Source organism: Lytechinus pictus, chromosome 14, assembly GCF_037042905.1.
Source record: "Lytechinus pictus isolate F3 Inbred chromosome 14, Lp3.0, whole genome shotgun sequence".
Lineage (NCBI taxonomy): Eukaryota > Metazoa > Echinodermata > Echinoidea > Temnopleuroida > Toxopneustidae > Lytechinus > Lytechinus pictus.
This window is the reverse complement of record NC_087258.1, coordinates 17,523,409-17,543,786: the sequence shown is the minus strand read 5'-3', so window position 1 is coordinate 17,543,786 and position 20,378 is coordinate 17,523,409. Positions and strand designations below refer to the sequence as shown.

At 37.5% G+C, this 20,378-nt stretch overlaps 1 protein-coding gene across 1 annotated transcript in view; it reads right to left on the bottom strand.

Moving 5' to 3' along the window:
• Window positions 1–6,281: 6,281 nt before the first annotated feature.
• The window catches only part of LOC129275768 (uncharacterized), an 87,449-nt gene continuing 73,352 nt past the window's right edge, over window positions 6,282–20,378 (bottom strand). Inside the window, exons 20-23 of the mRNA XM_064109102.1 lie at window positions 18,990–19,271; window positions 16,787–17,053; window positions 10,805–11,023; window positions 6,282–9,118 (exon numbers count right to left, since the gene is read on the bottom strand). Of these exons, the coding sequence (XP_063965172.1) occupies window positions 8,658–9,118; window positions 10,805–11,023; window positions 16,787–17,053; window positions 18,990–19,271 (1,229 nt within the window). The 3' untranslated portion in view covers window positions 6,282–8,657. The remainder of the gene's footprint in view (window positions 9,119–10,804; window positions 11,024–16,786; window positions 17,054–18,989; window positions 19,272–20,378) is intronic.

The following is a 20,378-nucleotide window of genomic DNA, read 5'->3' as shown; positions in this document are numbered from 1 at the left end:
GAAAGTTTATCAACTTAGTTCATGAAACTTGGACAAAAGAGAACCGTTATCAAGTATCACTAAACATCCTTAGTGGGTTTCAGGTCACATGACCAAAGTCAAAGGTGATTTAATGTCAATGAACTTGTTGAATTGCCATCGTAACTTTGAAAGTTTATGGATATAGTTTATGAAATATGACATGGGGTTAATCAAGTATCACAAGTCTTAATGTACATGTAGCTCACACGATCGAAGTCAAATGTCATTTAGGGTCAGTGAACATAGTATTGTATCATTATGTGAATACTTATTTCATAGTAATTTTCAAAGTCAGCACTGCTGCTATATTGAACAGCGTAATGCGAGCGAGACTGCCAGAAGTGCTCCACTTTTTTTCACTATTTCCAATACACTCAGCTCATCAAAATGAAAAGTTTCTTTTCTGAACTTTCAATAAATTTCAAAATGGCAAAATGTAATAATAATAATAATATTCCGCATTTATATAGCGCTTAATACATCGGAACGACGTCTCTAAGCGCTTTACAGACATATTATTACCCCGGTCATCGGATCCTTGCATGCCCGCATACAATGTATGCACCTTCTCCACTCCCTGGGGAGCATTCCAACAAGAGTTCCAAGACTCAATTGCTAGGCATAATACATATAGGCTTTCACATCCTACCGGGTACCCATTTAACACCTGGGTGGAGAGTGGCAAAGTGTGGATTAACGCCTTGCCAAAGGACGCTAGGCCATGGTGGGATTCGAACACACGACCCTCTGATTACAAGGCGAGAGTCAGAACCGCTACACCACGACGCTTCCACAATGTAGAAAGCAGATAGTAGAATTTGGAATTTGTAAAAAAAAGAAGAAAGCAGAATTTGACATTTAGACTGCAGAAAACTTTGGGCACAATTTGAAAACAACGTCCAGTTAAAAACTAAGTCTTAATGTCGGTGGAAGGAGAAGTAGACGGGAAGGCTAAGCCAGGTCGGAATAAGACTAGATGGCCTGATGATATCATTGGATAGCGAGTGGAATGGCCATAGCAAGAGAAAATGCATACATAATGCTTTGAGGAATATGGACACACCGTAGTAGCAGTAGTAGCCTCATTGAGTCTGATTTATTCATTTAACTTAAAGTTATGTTAACTTGCTTTCTTGCTTTGATTCCCACTTGGTGCCCTAGTGCCCTTTAGTAAGGCATTAATCCTCATTACCAGGTCCCTCAAGCCATCGGTCCTATGGTTGTTTGCTTACAAGCATTCATGCTTTCTTTAATAGCAATCGGGTAAAAAATCAATACCATTTAGCATTTTATTTGAAAGTATGAACTTTGTGAATGAATTGAATTTAGTTACCAGCATCAATTTTTGTAGGAATTGTATTGAATTTATATTATGAAATTAATCCAATATCATATGTAATGTAATGTCATTTCTGTATATTATATTTTTTTGTGTGTTTTGCTATACATTGTAACTTTTGTTAAATTTTGGAATGAAAAAGAATAAAATGCAATCAATCAATGTGATCTAACTATTATGAATTATAATGTGCAAATATGATTATATCTGAATAAATTTAAAGATTTCTAAATCATATATCAAGTTCCATCTGTTTGTACATTTGGGTCAAAAAAGGGAATTATGGACTGATCTTTTTTTATCATTCTATCTTAAAGAGGAAATTTACCCTGACAGTGGGGTGGTATGAAAAAAGCCTCTGTGAACGTTTTATGAAAATGTGTAGAATTAATAATATATGATTTATTTAAAGGGGAATCCAACCCAAATAAAAACTTGTTTTTATAAGGAAAAGAAAAATCAGACAAGTTGATAGGTGAAAGTTTGAACAATATTGGACAAAGAACAAGAAAGTTGTGAATTTTTAAAAGTTGTAAATATTGGTAATCACTATACCCATGGAGACTTCAAATTGGCCGCATATGGGATGTCATAGTGATGTAAGGCAAGGACTACTCTTCCATGTACCCCCAATACATATTATGGCTAAAATGTCATTTTTCCCAAAAGTTTTATTTCAAATTATATTTTTCTTTCATGAGGACATAAAACGATATACTACCTGGGTTATAATTTAGATTACTGCCCCAGGGGAATTGGTACTTGGGAGAAAACCACAAATCCCTGATAATAAAGTACATGGCCTATGGGAAAGTTGTCCTTGCCCTTTGTCATAATTTACTTACCCAGTTGCCAATTTGAAATATACATAGTATTAGTGATCTCAATTTTAAAGCAGCTATAACTTTCTTATTGCTTGTTCGATTTCTTTCAAACTTTCACCATTCTGTTTAATTTATTTTTCTCCTTCCCAACACAACATTTTATGGGCAAGGCTGGATTCCCCTTTAATGCATGTATCCTTGTTAGGTGCTCAAGGCGCTTCTATAATACACCGACTATAAAGCTACATGTACATGTCGTCTACCGCAGTGCTCACAGCTTTTTGAGGAATTACGTCTTGCTGGTACCCATTTACCTTACCTGGGTTGAGTGCAGCACGATGTGGGTAAAATTCTTGTTGAAGGAAAAGCCAAGCCATGGCTGGGGATCCCTCATATTGAAATGCGAGACCACTATGCCCCCACAAAGAACATCTGAGGAGTTCTTTTGATAAAGTTTGGATTTTGTGACGTCATGGACAAGCAGCCCCTCCATACATGTATCTCATGTAATATAAACTTTTGGTGAGTACAAATTTTAACCAATCGGATCATACTAATATGGAAGACAGAATCATGCCGAGTCAATCTGAACAATTTTCGTCGGTCAACTCAGTTACAGTCCAGACTCGCACACACACTACAGCCCCTTCCTACACTTACATGTACTCTTCCGAAACGACAGGCATGTTTGCCGCCCAACAAGTGCTTTACTAGCGGCGACCAACTCGCCCTAGATGTAGTTGAATCCAAAATGAGCTCCAAATTGATGGGAATAAATATGATATGTAATTTTCTCTGGATGGTCATTTGCATTGGTATTCTATGCTGATATAACGATTGTGAAATATGAGTTATGACGATGTTCGAGAATGAATCCTGATCATGATTTTTTTTATAGTCCATTTTTAGACACTGGACAATTGCAGAGCACTGACTCGATCGAAATAAATACGAATGTCTCAAATTGAGCTCTAAATTTGTATGAATTATTATTGGATGTAAAATATTGTTCAATTATTACAATTTAATAACTTTCTATGGTCATACTAAAAATATTGGTGATGTCAGCAAAGTTATCTCCGGATGTCTCCGACATAAAGAAGCACATTGTGCATGCGCAATTGATGAAATAATTTTCCATTCATGAATTCTAATGCGGAGTTGGGCACAAACAAGCTTCAAATTGATGGGAACAAATATCAAACGTTACATAATTTTCTCTGCTTTGTCATGTAAACTTGTATTCTATGGTGATATTACGATCGTGAGAAGAGTTTCTGCAACGACAATGTTTGAAAATCAATCCTGACATGATATCATTTTTTTAGACAAGTGCACCCATCACTCATTATGGAATTTATGATGTCTGTCATTAAAAATGGAAACGAAATACAAATGTTTCACATCAAGCTCCAAATTCATAATAATGATTATCATTTGCAAAGTATTGTTAAAATAATATGATTAAATAATGTTCTATGGTCATAAGAAATATTGTTAATGAAAGCAAGATTTATTTACGTTGATCACGTTATGATTTTCCTTTCAGATCAATTTTGATCAGGTTTGATTAAATCACAACGGGCATGCGCGATCGACGATAAATTCCATTCATGAATTCATTGGGCTTAAATTATCTCAACACAATAGGCGAGTAGGAATCAAACTAGGATCAAAATAAACTTAAAATTAATGGCGAATAGGCATCATAATTACACAATAGGTTTCATTTTGGGGAAATATAAATCAATTAAGTAGTATTTACTACAAAGGCGCGGCAAAAAGCTCATACTTGTTTTATCAAGCATAACGTCACTGCATCGTATGTAAACTTCGTGCACGCTGCCCGTGCCCCAGGCCGGCCCAAGGCAGATTTCTTTTTTTTTTAATTGAGTGAGCGCTGTGGCTTCTTGCGCAAATACAGAGGGTGGGTATGAAAGTGGAATTTTAGTGATTAAAACTTGTGCAGCGTCTGAGAACTTTATAGAATTAATGTGAGGCTGTGAGCATGGTAGAAGAATTGTGTTCAATTAAATAATTGTTCACTTGTGTATGACTCCTATGCAAGATTTATCCAGGTGCTAACGTGAACACGGTCATGGAAATCAGTACACCAACACTGACTTGACCGGACGTGTACCTGAAACAGGCGTAGTCCTCACCGACCATTAAAACCAGTTTAACAAGGCAAAGCGGTCTTAAAGGGGTACTCCAGGCTGAAAATAAAATGATTTGGATAGATAAAGAAAATCAGACATACAAAACGCTGAAAATTTGATCAAAATTGGACAAGGAATATCAAAAGTTATGGCATTTTAAAGATGTACTTATTCAGTTGAAACAGTTCTAGGCATGTCTTCATGAATATTCAATGAGCAAACTGATGATGTCATATCCCCCACTTGATATTTTGTATGTATTATATGAAATTAGGTTTATTCAATTTTTTGTCCTCCAAGAACTATTAAAACAATTTAACAACTGATTTAATGCGAAACCTTATTTCATTGTAAGACATATCATTCATACATGTATGAAAATATGAAGTAATCATGATTTCATGTAAAGGAAAAGTGAGGATGTGACATAATAAGCCCATCCAATGAATATTCATTACAACATACCTATAAATTTTTCACAAAACTTTGCTCAACTTTAAAATTCAATATCTTCGTCATTTGTTATAAGATTTTGATGAAATTTTTAGCAGTTAGCTCTGTGAATTTTATTCTACTAATAAGATACAATTATTTTCAGCTCGGAGTACTCCTTTAAAAACCATATCGTGAGATGTGTTTCCAAACTGGTTTGGAAAACCACTAAGATTGCTTCAAGAGTTCCTTACACATGTTAAACTGGTTTAATCTTAATTCATTAAAGAAAGTAGATGAGAGCGGTGTGTAATATACTGCTGCTCTGACACTTGCACAGTTTTGAGCCGAAATAGTTTAAGACTAATTTGCGCATTAGAATGCCACGTCACTCCATATCACAAGCTATGTGGGCCAGTGTGGAGCAACGCTCGAAGTTTTGGAATTTTTACAATTTTGGCACAACAACTTTCTGGGACAATTATTCCTAAACTGCACAAACTCGTCGGGCCTAGTCTTAGACTAAGACTAGTTTGCGCATTAAAATGCCCCAATGTATGCAGGCCAGTGTGGAGCAACGCTCGAAGTTTTAGAATTTTTACAATTTTGGCACGACTTTCAGGGACAAGTAATTCGTCGGGCCAAGACATGCCATTACACGCGTGGTATGGATTTCACAACTAGTACATAATCTGCTCACAACTTGTACACAACTCGTTCATGACTTGTTCACAACTAGTTCATGATTAGTTTCTGACTACATGTAGTTCACTATTAGTTTTCGTCCTGTCTCGTCCAAGTGATTGTCTCTTGAACTCAGGGTTTATTCTATACAGCAGGGGTATGATATAATATTTTTGTTGTTAATTGTCACATAATGAGTAGGCACAAAAAGCTTGACCCCACTAGTATTCTTTTTCATTGTACAAACCTTTTTAATTTACGATTTGAATTTCATTGATCAAAGATATACTTTAATTGAATAATTAATTGCAGGGAACCAATACTAACAAGCTTTGCTTTCCAGTGGGTTCCCTTTTTTCATTTCTGTATATTATATTTTTGTGTTTTGCCTTACATTGTAACTTTTGTTGAATTTTGGAATGAAAAGGAATAAATGCAATCAATCAATCACCGGCCAGCTATAACGAACAGCAATTCACAAATCTTAATCATCACAGAGTCTGATCTTATGCCCCAATGAAAGATTAGGAAGTGAATGATGAATGATTAAGTGAACTCTTCATAAATACTGTGGCAAAATGTGCCTATGCATAAAACCCGTCGTCAATATGACGTGAAGTTGTCGGGACCATAGCTTGATAACGCAATCTGTGTCCCGCATTGTCACAACTTTGCACGATCAAATTGTGCCAAGGTGGGGACAAAAAGTCGTGTAAGTGTCGTGGCAGCATAAGTCGTGCATACCTCACGAACGGCTTTTCGAAAGGTCACTCTGATCTGATCCGATCCAAAGTAACAGATGAATGAGAAATGCAAGAGACATTCTGTAATGCTTGATCTCTAATTTTATTGCGCATATCAAAGAACCCGGCCTACATGCTTGGCCGTGAAAATGAAGGAGGAAGAGATTACACAAGAAAAGGAAGCATCTTTACATAGGATACAATGTAATTTAAAAGTAGATTAAATCTTCTATTTAGTATCATTGAATATGAATTATATACTTGTAAAATTACTCAAAAGGAAGCACACAGTGCAGTTGAATGAAATAATATTCAATCTCTTTGTGAACTTGACTTAAATACTCATGAGTAAGGTCAAACACTCACAACGGCCACCAAAATGTAAGGCAATAGTACGCAAGGATGAACTGAAATTTATATTTGAAAAGATTTCACTTCACGATTTTTACGACAAAGTATGACCAAAAGAGCTTTTTAAGAAAGTTAATATTCCATTCTCCTACTTGATCATAATACAAACACTGTGAGCTCCCTTTGACGCCCTTGATCAAAATAAACTAGAAATTAAAGTAAACAGAACTCACCAGCCAAACAGAAAAGTTATATTATTACTTAAATAATTAATCAAAATTCATGTGAATTTATAGTTTCACATATAAATATATGCCATCACCCAAAATAAAAGCGAGACACAGTACAAAAATAAATTCCACATAATTGACCCAGTATTGTTTGTACATAGGTTGTTTGTGTTAAAAAAGGGAAATACATGTACATCCCCCTTGTCCAACATACATAGAGGAAAAATGATCTTATTTATTGATAATCAAATATGGTTTGAAACTGATTGAATACAATTGTTCTGTTCAGGGTCTACATCATTTTTCTTTTAAAAAGTAAATAGGAAGAATGTGCCAGTAAGTTTCCGATGTAGTTTCTACAATTGGTATCACTAATTCAGATAATGAGGTCTTGGGATCAAGGTCCACAATGCTGGCCATTTCATCATACCAGACACCCAATAAATAATGTACATTGGAGGAATTGACGAAAGTAAACGAGAAAAGAAATTTCAAAGAACAACAAGAGCTTGGTATCCAGTGAAATGCACACAGAAAACCAAATTTCATTGCTTGTGCAGACCATTGAGAGTAATCTCGAGCTGAAGCCCATATCGTTCTACAGATAACATTGATATGACTGAAGTATAATAGAAATCCAATGAAGTGCAGATAAAATAAAATGCCTCAAGGTTTTGAAGAATCCCCTAATGTAAATATTTTTAAACGCAACCTGAACAAAAATGTGAATTTTGCAAACGGAGAATTTTTGTTAAAATGTACATGTTAACAATGTACATTTTTTTCATTCCAAGAGCATTAATTTCTAGTTGTATGTGGTTTTGTCAATAATCTGGCACTAATTTGATTATATTAATTAACTCTTTGTGCGCTGGACCATGAACCCATCTGTACTGAATTATTTTCAGGGAGGGAAACAATGCATTGTTTGTTGAGTGTGAAATGCGAAGTTCGCACGGCACCGAGTGTGCATTGGTGCGAAGTACGCGTGGAAAGGGTTAAGAACCCTTTCTGCTTTTGCCCTTTCCATTCCATTGAGAAAAAAAAATCAGTTACCTGGGGGTGGCTCGTACAAAGACCCCCTTTATTTTGTCATACAAAATTTGAAGGCTTCCATCACCATGACGATCCTTCCCAATCAACATTTTATTTTCTTCTTCAGAACCAGTGAAAGTTATTTTTGAATGTTTCTTCCACGTTACATTCCATTTCTATGGTGTTCAAAAAAAGTTTACAAAATCTGCAATACTAAAACAAATTCAAGCTACCCAATGTAAGCATTCAAGTGATACAGATTACATTTTCTTGATTTTCAAGACAAAACAAAACATAAACCCTTCACCGCTGTGTTAGATTTAAGATAAACTGTTTATGATTAACAACTGAAATGATAGACAAGACCAAAGACGGATAGCGATAGTTTTGCGCATTCTTTCCTTATTTTGGTAGATATTCTACCAATGTTCTAAATCAATGTAACATTAAAATGTTACAAGGGCAAAGCCGTAGTCAGGTCACATTTTAGGTTAAAAACTTGATGCACTGCTGTAGTGGTTTGGAGTTTCTAATGATATATTATTGTGTGAGATCAACAGTTAGAATTCATAATCGTGCCAAGTCTGCACCTCGGACCCTGGTTCTGGAATTCCACAAGTATATTGACATACGCTAAACCAACAACAATAAAAAAAAACCAGAAGAAACATTTTCTCCTTAAAGCTTTTCATAACAATTTGTGACTTAATGGTTTAACAAGAAATGTTGATTGGTAGAAATATGGAGTAAAACTTTACCATTTGTTAATGCATGTGTGTGTAAAAAAATTAGATTGCAGTGCATCAATAATAAGATAACCAATTAGTGATTTATTTATTTTATGGTTTTAAATGATTGCTGCCGGTCCCTCCCTGTACAGCCTGTTCACAAAGGCCATAGTACTCGTTACTACATTTAACATCATTCCATCCCATAGGGGAATCGATGACACAGTCCTCTTCTTCACCGGTCGGGGCGTCAGGGCACCACAATGTGAGCTCCGTTGGATTTCCGTTGCCATCAACGTAACTGCCCTCGACATCAATATCATTGGTACTTATCCAGACGAACATTTGGTCCAGATTTTGGTCGTTCAAGAATTGCACCACAGTTTCGTGTTCAAGGAAGGAGTTGATCTCGGCCAAGTAGCCACCAGTCGCTTCGCATTTTTGCTTCATTGCATCATGGTTGACCTGTTCATAGCTTTCAAGCCGATAGCAGTAGGCTTCCACGCCGTCTGCCGAGTATACTGCTGTGTAGTCTGCACCGCACGTAATGTCTCCAACGGCTGTTGCATCTTCTGGGAAGCAAAAGCAAAAAACCCAAAGACGATAAGATGAGAGGCAAGTTGGGGGAACACATCATGAATGGCATTATCTGAGGCAAAACGTGAAACCAATTAATCACATGGCCAAATACATGTATACCAAATTTCATGCCTACCAGTTGAGCAATGGCTTTACAAACACCAAATTAATTGAACCTCAAAACTGGCATGATTATTCAGTTGCCAGAATTCTATGAGGTTAATAATGCATCTGAATGTAAAAAAAAATAGTTTACAACCCCCCCCCCCCCCCTAGTGCAGCCCTAACCCTGCATCTTGGGCAAAATAGGTCCGGAGCAGTTGTCGCAGGAGCATATGTCATGTTTGAGGTTCCATGTTTCTATGCTAACCGGCCCCATTGCAACCCTAATCCTCTATCTTGGGTAAAATAAAGCCCAGAGCAGTTGTCGCAGGAGCAAATGTCGTGTTGAAAGGGATGGTCCGGGCTGAAAGTATTTATAGCTTAATGAATAGAGTAGAATTCACTGAGCAAAATGCCGAAAATTTCATCAAAATCAGATAACAAATAACAAAGTTCTTGAATTTTAAAGTTAAGCAATATTTTGTGAAAACAATCGTCATGAATATTCATTAGGTGGGCTGATGATGTTACATCCCCACTTGTTCTCCCGCCCCCTTGCAACGCTATCCCTGCATCTTGGCTTAAATAAAACCCAGAGCAGTTGTCGCAGGAGCACATGTCGTGTTTGAGGATCCATGTTTGTATGCTAACCGCCCTCATTGCAACACTAACACTCCATCTGAGATGAAATAAAGCCCGGAGCAAATGCTGCAGGAGTAAATATTGTGTTTGAGGATCCATGTTTGTATGCTAAAATTAACCGCCCCCATTGCAACACTAACCCTCCATCTGAGATGAAATAAAGCCCGGAGCAAATGTTGTGTTTGAGGATCCATGTTTGTATGCTAACCACCCCCATTGCAACACTAACCCTCCATCTGAGATGAAATAAAGCCAGAGCAAATGCTGCAGGAGTAAATGTCGTGTTTGAGGATCCATGTTTGTATGCTAACCGCCCCCATTGCAACACTAACCCTCCATCTGAGATGAAATAAAGCCCGGAGCAAATGCTGCAGGAGTAAATGTCGTGTTTGAGGATCCATGTTTGTATGCTTACCGCCCCCCTTGCAACGCTATCCCTGCATCTTGGCTTAAATAAAACCCAGAGCAGTTGTCGCAGGAGCACATGTCGTGTTTGAGGATCCATGTTTGTATGCTAACCGCCCCCGTTGCAACACTAACCCTCCATCTGAGATGAAATAAAGCCCGGAGCAAATGCTGCAGGAGTAAATGTTGTGTTTGAGGATCCATGTTTGTATGCTAACCGCCCCCATTGCAACACTAACCCTCCATCTGAGATGAAATAAAGCCCGGAGCAAATGCTGCAGGAGTAAATGTCGTGTTTGAGGATCCATGTTTGTATGCTTACCACCCCCCTTGCAACGCTATCCCTGCATCTTGGCTTAAATAAAACCCAGAGCAGTTGTCGCAGGAGCACATGTCGTGTTTGAGGATCCATGTTTGTATGCTAACCGCCCCCGTTGCAACACTAACCCTCCATCTGAGATGAAATAAAGCCCGCAGCAAATGCTGCAGGAGTAAATGTTGTGTTTGAGGATCCATGTTGGTATGCTTACCGCATTGGCCAGGTGTTTGGTCCCATTGCACCGTTCCATCGCCAGCCCCCACACATGTCAACTCCTGATTTCCTGCTAGTATTTTTCCAGGCGCGCATGACAGGACAACCGTCACACCTTCGACAATTAAACCTCCGTATAAAGCAAGCTTGTCCTTGTACCATGCTTGAATCACGTCACCACCTTGGAAGATGTCTTCACACTGAGGATGTACATAGCCTGTTGGGGGAAGAAGAATATTTGTGAGTTGTTTTCTGGGGCAGGGGACAAAATGCACAACTCCAGGTACAATGGCTGGAATCCTACCATTGCACCATTTAAGCAGGTTGTCTAACCTCAAATCAAGTAATTTCTTTTCTTTTTTTTTAAGAAAGAAAATAAGAAGAGAGTATTTAAAGCTAAATTACAGTAGTTGCAGTAAAACACTAATTTCGTAAGAAAGTCTGTAAAACCAAAGTTAAGTATGACTATATCATCGTGGATCTAGATCTGGTACAGTTACATAAACTGAACTTTGTGAAATCATGAAATCTAAGCTGAAATACGATCACACTGAAGATCGCCAACACAGATAGGCACACGTGGGACAGTGTATTATTATTGCTGGAATAAAGACCCGACGGAAGTGACCGAATCCGCGCTTATTTTGCTTATTTCTCAGCAATTACACAATTTCTTCCAGAATCCTTTGGCACATATTTTTTATTCATACAAACAGACACTTGGGTGGTCATTATATTAGATTCTGTAAAAAGTCATTTTGAGATCGTTACCAGAACTGGAATTTACCTTTGAAGGCAAATATTCACTTTTAAGGGTTGAAATACAATAATGTTTGTACTTGAAAATGGTATGGATATAGGAGTTATATTTTTGGAAATATTGTTCTTGTTTTGAATAAAACATCAAAAGTGAACGCAGATAATTGGCGTAGACTAAAATATTAACTCATTCAACCTGACCGAGAGGCAGCCAAAGAAACCCGAGCAGACAGATTTTCCTTCCCTTAACTGTGTGCATGTCCACGGGAGGAGACATGAACAGTGAAAGCCTGTCATTAGCAGCCACTAAAATAAATAAACGTTATATCATCTGACCGGTCTATCTACATGCAGGGGCCACGTTTTTACTGTGTCCCTTAGGTAATCCTTATAGACAGGTTTACTGTACTGTATAAAGGGCGATTCTATGCTAGAAATATCAGCCATTTTCACAACATTTTTCAACCTGCTGTCCAGATAAACAAAGAACTTCAATTTGTTTTGTGCATGTATGGTAATAATAAAGTAGTACTATTGGGTAGTCGTGTTAAAAAAAAATGACAACCAACAAAAATATGTCATCCATGGGCATATTCGAGCAACGACACAACTTTTTCACCTTCTTAATTCACCCATAAACATTTGTTTATTATCAGGTTTACACATGACTATCCTCTAAGGCCCAAATTCACAAAGGTGGTTTTGAAAACCCACGGTTGAGTCCATGGTTTATGCAGATTTCCTGTATAAATTACGCTTAATTTAGCGCGTATCTGGCGCGTGTATAAAAAAAGTCCAATTCTGATGCGCGCTTTTGTCACAGTGCGCCAAATTGACGCCTGTTACCATGGTTAGATACGCTATTTTATTCATGAGTCCACTGTTTTTATTCATGAGTCCACTCTTCAAACAGTGGACTCATGAATAAAATAGCGTAGCTAACCATGGTAATAGGCGTAAAGTTGGCGCACTGTGACAAAAGCGCGCATCAGAATTGGACATTTTCATACATGCGCCAGATACGCGCTAAATTAAGCGTAATTTATACAGGAAATCTGCATAAACAATGGACTCAACCGTGGGTTTTCAAAACCATCTTTGTGAATTTGGGCCATTAACTTTATCATTGACAAAAAAAAGATTGCTCAAACATTCAGCTGAGACAAGAAATTGATTTTGAAATGTCCCGTAGGACACGCATGGAATCGGCCATATATGCTATACAGTATGTGCAACCTGATGCCACGTGTCTGCATTGGACCTCCATGGTGTCCATGTAAGGACTAAGGTGGAGAGATGTTCACAAGTAGTTATGTTTTAAATTCAAGGAAAGTAGTAGGTTTGCAGACAGCTTGGGAAATAACGATTAGACCACACAGAATAGTAGGTCTAATAATTGTTTTAAAAACTATCTTTGTTGGGATATTTCATTCCCGAAATGCCTGCTGGTAACCTATCTAAAGCATGTCATACAAACTTTTGTGTTAGGGTTTCAGGCTAGAAGGGGGAGGGGGTCACTTCTATTAAAGGGGAAGTTCACCCTGACAAAAAGTTCATTGTAAAAATAGCAGAAAAAATAATAAAAAATATTGCCGAAGGTTTGAGAAAAATTCATCAAATAATTAAAAAGTTATTAGAATTTCAATTATTTGATTTGTGACGTCATATGCGAGCAGAATTCCTACATAGCGAATGGTAAAAAATCAATGAAATGTCATTTATTCAGAAAATTGAAAATGGTTTTCACTGTACCTTTTGTATATCAATAGACAAATCATTTCACACCCGATCATGAATAGAAAACAAAATTAAGTCATCAGGAACCATACAAAATTTGAAATTCATGCATTTTATATTACATAACACATGGGGCAGCTGCTCGTTTATGACGTCACAAATCCAAAACTTTGAACTCTAATAACTTTCTTACTCTTTAACCGATTTTCCTCAAACCTTCACCAATATTTTTTACTATTTTTACAACAAAGTTTTCTTCAGGGTGAACTTCCCCTTTAAAGAGTGAACAGCGTACGCGAGAATTCAAGAGCAGGCTGCTCAGACACTCTAACTTTCGCGAGAATTCAAGAGCAGGCCGATCAAACACCCTTAACTTTGATTTTGTGTAGATGTCTAGATTTGCACTCCCTAAACAGAGATATCATGGATTATTTGGACATTCCCTAAACTAGGATATTAAAAAAAAAAAGATAAAGGACAAGTCCACCCCAAAAAAGTTTATTTGAATAAGAAAAGAAAAATCCAACAAGTATAACACTGAAAATGACATTAAAATCGGATGTAAAATAAGAAAGTTAAGTTGTGAAAAATAAGCAAAACTTTAAAATGTCATAACTTTCTTATTTTAAATCCGATTTTAATGTCATTTTTCGAAAGAGGGCCAGTGATCGATCGGTGACGATCATCGGCCGAAAGGAGCTTGTGTAAACAATCGCCCCGGGCGGTCGTCGTAAAAACCGCGTAAAGAGAAAGTTAAGGGTTAGACAGCAATTTTGACAGCTGGAAACAGGTGGTGGTCATAAAATGCTCTCGTTGAATGTCCATTCGTAATAGGTCCATGATCAGCCTGATGTGGTGGCATGCACAGTGTTTTATCAGCTCTTATCAGCAGCTGCAGTCACTAAATCGACCCCACCCCAGTTTAAACGAGAGAAATGAAACTTTCCCAAAAACTGAAAGTGGGGTGTCAATACCCCACTTGAGCTCCCATTGACTAACACGCAAGACATTATCAGCAGTCAGATGAACCCCACCCCAGTTTAAAAGAGAGAAATGAAGCTCTCCCAAAATCTGAAATTGGGGTTTCAAATACCCCACCTGAGCTCCCATTGACACAACACGCAAGGCAATGGAGTTCCTGTGTTATAAGCTGGTGGGGTATTTTTTAAACACAGGATTCTCGTAATGTGCCAATTTTAGTGCACGAAATATAAATTTGGGTGTAAATCTATTACTGCCACAGGGATTAGATAATTTGACGAATTCACAATATGTTGCGCCATCAATCGGTTGCAGTGAACAGGCCAAATTTCTACCTTTGGGTGCCGGACATCACACGAAGGCAGGCAGCGCACCGTGCTAGTGCTTCAAAAATGAAAAACATATGGCACGAATTCACCAAAACGGTCTAATTTCACAAAGAAATAAGCCGACAAATTTCTCTCCTACCTCCCTGACCCTAATTAAACAGCATATCCGGTCGAGCCGCACCGGCCAGCTCTGAATTTCGCATGCATGCATGATATATTGCGGATTTTGGCCCGTCTACTGCAACAGATAGATGACGCACCATATTGTGAATCCACTGAATTAGGAGAAAACCACATGTATCCCTGATAATATATGGCCTATGGGAAAGTTGTCCCTACCTCTTGTAGTGTCCATTCAAAGATACCATACACAATGAAGTGTAAAGCAGACCTGCCAACCTCTGGCAATGAAAAACTGTATTCTGTGATAAAAAACTGTATTTTTTCCCAAAAAAGTGTATTTCATAATCAAATGCGTGGTGCATTCGTGCATGGCGGCACTCAAGCTGCATGCAAGCAAGCTTAAATGCGCACAGCTCGTGCAGATTAAAAGAAAAACATCTAAACATGTGTATTTCTCACCCTGGTTTTAATAAAATGATTGAAAAAAAAACAAGTTACCTGAAATTACATTGATCTAATAACCATATTTTTTTTTATAAAAACGTATTTTTAAAGGAAAAACGTACTGCCGTATTTTGGTTGCAAAAACGTACTAAATACGCAAAAAAAACGTACTGGTTGGCAGGTCTGGTAAAGTGTATAGCTAAGTTCAGTTGACAACATGTCGTAATAGCAGCAACAAATAGTTTATGAAAGTCAATATTAAAAAGATGTTGATCTGAAGCTTGATTTCATTGACTGAGTTTGTTATTTCTGTCTGACATTCTACACCTCTTATCATAATTTCATTTGCCAGTTGCCAATTCTAACTTTACATACCGTATTGAGTAACGGTGTATTAACTGCACCTTTTTTTCGGCGGGATAGAAGCAAAAGCCGGGGGTGGGGTTTATCCACGGTGACAGGTCTGAGCCAGCCCATCGTAACCCTTCCCGAACATGTACCGTAGACGTACGGTCTGCCAGTTCACAACATATCGAGTGGCCGGGCGTAGCCGCCCAGAGCAATGTCGTTTAGAGGGGTATGAGCCGCGGGTAATGGGAAGCGATTATTACGATCTTAATAAAAAATTGTCCATAACGCACCCACCTTCATGACACTAATTTCGACTTTATTCTTGATTCAAAGCAGCGAAGTTCCCTGGCTAAGTTCAAACAGACGCCAAGCATACTCGGTAATATTTTGTCACAGCCGAGCGAGAGTTGAGTAAGCTGAGAGCTTGCGTTGTATTGTGGTTATAGTGCGACTTAAGCTGGCGCTATTAATTTTACCCCCTCTGGCTCCCCAAAGTCCCGTTATGCGAGCCAGCTTATTTTTCTTTCCCGTTTGCTTTTCATAAGATACCATGTACACCACACGCGAGAGATCGGCACGAAGCCGTAAAAAACAACTGTTTTTCAACCTTCCTGTAATCCCGTATCCAAAATTCATGTTAAGACATCGAATGCTAGACAAATTCTGAAAGTGATAGTGAGGTTGTGATGCAAGAAATGTGAATGTTTCTTCCTCTCCTATGCCGGGAAAGACACAGTAGCATAATTTGATAATATTGTGATATGATGTGCTGGTACCGTATCGTACTTTGCAATGTACAAGAACGGCAGTGCTGTGTGTGTGTGTACACTGTGAGGTGATGAGTGAGTGTGTAAGTAGCTAATAATGTCGGAACCTTTCGTCCTTACTATCATTTGTAGATGAATTGATCAAGAACAGCAGATTTCCGTATACCGGTAATCTCTTTTGCTACTTTGAAATCTTTCACTTAGTTTTTGTTTCTTGGTACCTCAAATATGCATGTAAATATGAGGATTTAGAAAGAGTGTGATGATTTTTTTTTTTAGTCCAAAGTTGGGGGTGCGGTTTATCCACGGGTGCGGTTTATAGTCCGTTAGTTACGGTAGTCTTTAATAGGGATCTCAATTTCAAAGCAGCCATAACTTACTTATTGCTTGTCTGATTTCTTTCAAAACTTCCACTATTCTGTTATTCTCCTCCTCACACAACATGTCACGACCATGGTTGGATTCCCCTTAAAGCAAATCAAAACTTACGATTGATAGTCAGGGTGTATTGGGTAGTAACAGGACTCTCAGGGTTGCATGGGTCATCACAGGTGCACACTATGTCGCATGAACCAACACCAAATTTCTTTTCAGCTGCTAGGTAGGGACAATCAGCGGGGTGGTCTTCCCGTCCATTATCTCTACACATGGGGTGTGGAAGAATCGCATCACCAGGTGTATAGGTCAAATAACGTTGTCCGAGTTCAAGTTCAATGGTTACATCTGATACCGAATCAACCTTCGGAGGTTCATTATCTGTATAAAGACATTTTTTTTAAAGATTCCAGAATCATTAATAATACATTAATGGAGGAATATTGATAGTATCAATTGGTACCAATCACGATTCAAATAGCAGGCACCCGAATGGCAAGGATTATAGTGGCTAGATGAAGTTCGAACATGACTATATGCCGTAGGGGTCGGGTGTGTTCTCGCCACCCGCACAAATACAGTATTTCAAATTCCATCAAATTTACATCTTAAGTTTGTACCAGATCTCTCGATTTAATTCTTAATTTGAGATATTTTCTGTCACTTTCTCAGCTTGCCTATACTGTACTCATGCCTTTTGCTTTCCTGCATACATATTTCTGTCCGTAACCCACATTTCTGGCATCTTATTATAATTTCTGCCCATTACTCATCTCTCTTTTTTATTTATTTCACTTTATTTCAACATATTTTTTTATTTTCTCATTTTAATTTTGTCATATATCTATAATAGTAAATGAGTCCTCACATTTCTTAAAATGTTTATATAAATAATCATTATTTTAATACGAAGGGGGATGTACACGCTATACAAATAGTGCTCTTAGTGGATCCTTCATTTTTTGCTCTTTTTATTATGAATTGATACTAATATTGTACAATCTTTGTAATTTATCTGTAGTTCTTTTGGAATCATATTTGATTTGTATTTGATATATATGATGGAAAAGAAAATAAACTTGAACTGAATACATACATGGACAGGAGATGAAACATCATTGTGGATAAGTCCGTTCACTTTATAATAGAAAAAGGCTTTTTTTTTTGGGGGGGGGCTTATAAAATGAATTGCACTTGGGAAATTATGTGATTTTCATAGCATAAAGGGTCATTTTTACACCTATGAAAAAACACTGCATTCTATGAATAAAATATTGTAACTATTTGATCAGCTTACTTCTCATAGAGTATTTCTGAAAACAAAAAAGAACAAGAGTGTTGCTAAGACAAGCACATAATACGCCTGCCTGTAACGTGGAAAATTGAGTTATTGGTCAAGCAAGAAAAGTGGAAGGTGGCGACTTCACCTTTGACCTTCTGACCTCAAAATCAATAGAATTGCTGAGATCTATACTAGTATATATAGATACATACTCTCTTCCTTCTGCAGCCGCTCCTTCCTATGTCATTCCAAAATCCAGAAAATAGGCCGGTTTCAACTCCTTTCAATCTCCCACCCCCCATCTTTGGAACAAACTCCCTCCATCTCTTCTCTTGACCTCTTCAAAAAACATCTCAAAACACACTTATATAACCATAAACCTTAACTTGTCTTATGCCATCAACAGCGCTTTGTATCCTCTGGAAAAAGCGCTATATAAATCCAATTATCATTATTATTATTAGTATCATACACACCAAATTATATGAGCCTAGGTTAAGTTCAACTAAAGTTATCGCGTTAACTTCAGAAGGGTAAGATGAAAACATCTCACTGTGATCTTGACCTTTGACCTTTTGACCTCAAAATCGACAGGCTTCTTGGGATCCATGCTAGTATCATACACACCTAGATTAAGTCAAACTGAAGTTATTGCGTTTACAAGGAAAAGTTAACAGACGGACACCGAGCGTGATACCATAATACGTCCCATCTAGAACGGGCGTATAAAAACCAAATAACAATTCAATAAATGAGTAAATGAATGAATTTATTCCTTGTGATTAAATTTAACAAATAACGTTGCTTTAAAGATTGTTGCTGATATTGACTCCAATTAACATTTGACTTTGGTTGAATTTTTGTGTGGAAAGGGCATGGCAAGTATTTCCAATCAAACATGCAACAAATCACTTTTGTTAATGAGAGAAATATAAAGGCACTGTGGCTACTAAAGGGACGCCAAATACAGTCGGTCAAGTTGAGGGCTGCAAAAGACTGAAGTTAAATGAAATGTCATTTTAAAGATGCACTCACCTGTCACTCTGACAGTCATTTCAAGTTCACACTCATTCCCAGCTTCATCTGAAGCAGTGCAACGAATTGTTGCAGTGGCCTCGCATTCCCCATTAAGATCAACTTGAGTTGGCAATGGCTTTTCATCGATGCTACACGTTGGCGTGATTGAAGCCTTTGAGTTGTCGGAAACAGTCGGAGGAGTGTCAAGGTCTACTGTAGCAAAGCCTTCGCCTTCATCATTGTTGAAGTCTATCTCCTGGCCATCTGTATACTCTGATCCGAATTCACACTGGTCACAGTCTGTAAAAAAAAAGTAAGTGACAAAACCACATCAATATATAAAAGCAAATCAAACCCTTGGGATGCACAACATATTGTAATACTACAAATTCAATAATAATTAAAGGCAGCAAAGACACCCCCCTCCTTCACCATTTTCTTTTTTATACTAATTATCTGATATTGATCTTCTTCTTGTCGGGTCACTACACTAGACCTGTCCAGAGGGGGCCAAAGAAAGAGCGTTCACATCGCGGTCCCTGTCAGGAATTCAACCTGTTAATCCATCTACCACACTACACAATTTCTATCATTTATTGATGAAATACAGGGAAACAATTATGATTAGACCAAGTTACCTGAACTTCTGAAGTTTGACAGGGCAAACAGAATAGATGATACAGTAATAAAAAGAAACCATACATACAATTCAAACAAAACAAAATAATGAGCACTGGAGAAAGAACATACTACATCATGGTCTAACTTAAATTATCTCAATCTTCAAATGAATTTACAAATGTACCAACAAGTTGGTATCCAAAATATGCAAATACAGCTTGGTAAATAAGTGCAAAGAATTTTCTTGAGGACAGTCCACAGTTAAAATTGTGCGCATCATGATCTGCGCATATTTTACGCTTTGCGCTTTTGACGTCATAAACGATGTATATGTGATTAATTAGATATAGGTATCAGTGGAATTTTCCCTTGATCTGCATTCTAATGACATATAAGATGTGTCATTTTATGAAGCTAAATTAGCTGAAAATAATCCATGGAACCATTTTTGAATACCTCTACAAGTCAGAATACTTTACTCTGCATTAAGGCAAAGTATGACAAATAGGACCTCGAGTTTGAATAAATGGTAGAGCAGTTTGAGATATTTCCTCACATAGATACAGAGCATTTGGGGCGATTTTGGTGTTTAAAAAGCTAATTTCCTCCAGCAAAATTTCTGATAGTGTAAAAACAAGCACATGACTCCCTATTTTGCAATGTTTATCTCTTAAGTATACCTTCCTCTACAACTTTGCAAATTTTGATGAAAATGACATGGGTTTTGAAAAGAGACCAGCATATACTGTACTTGACAAATTCGTTACAGAAATTTCAAATTTTTTT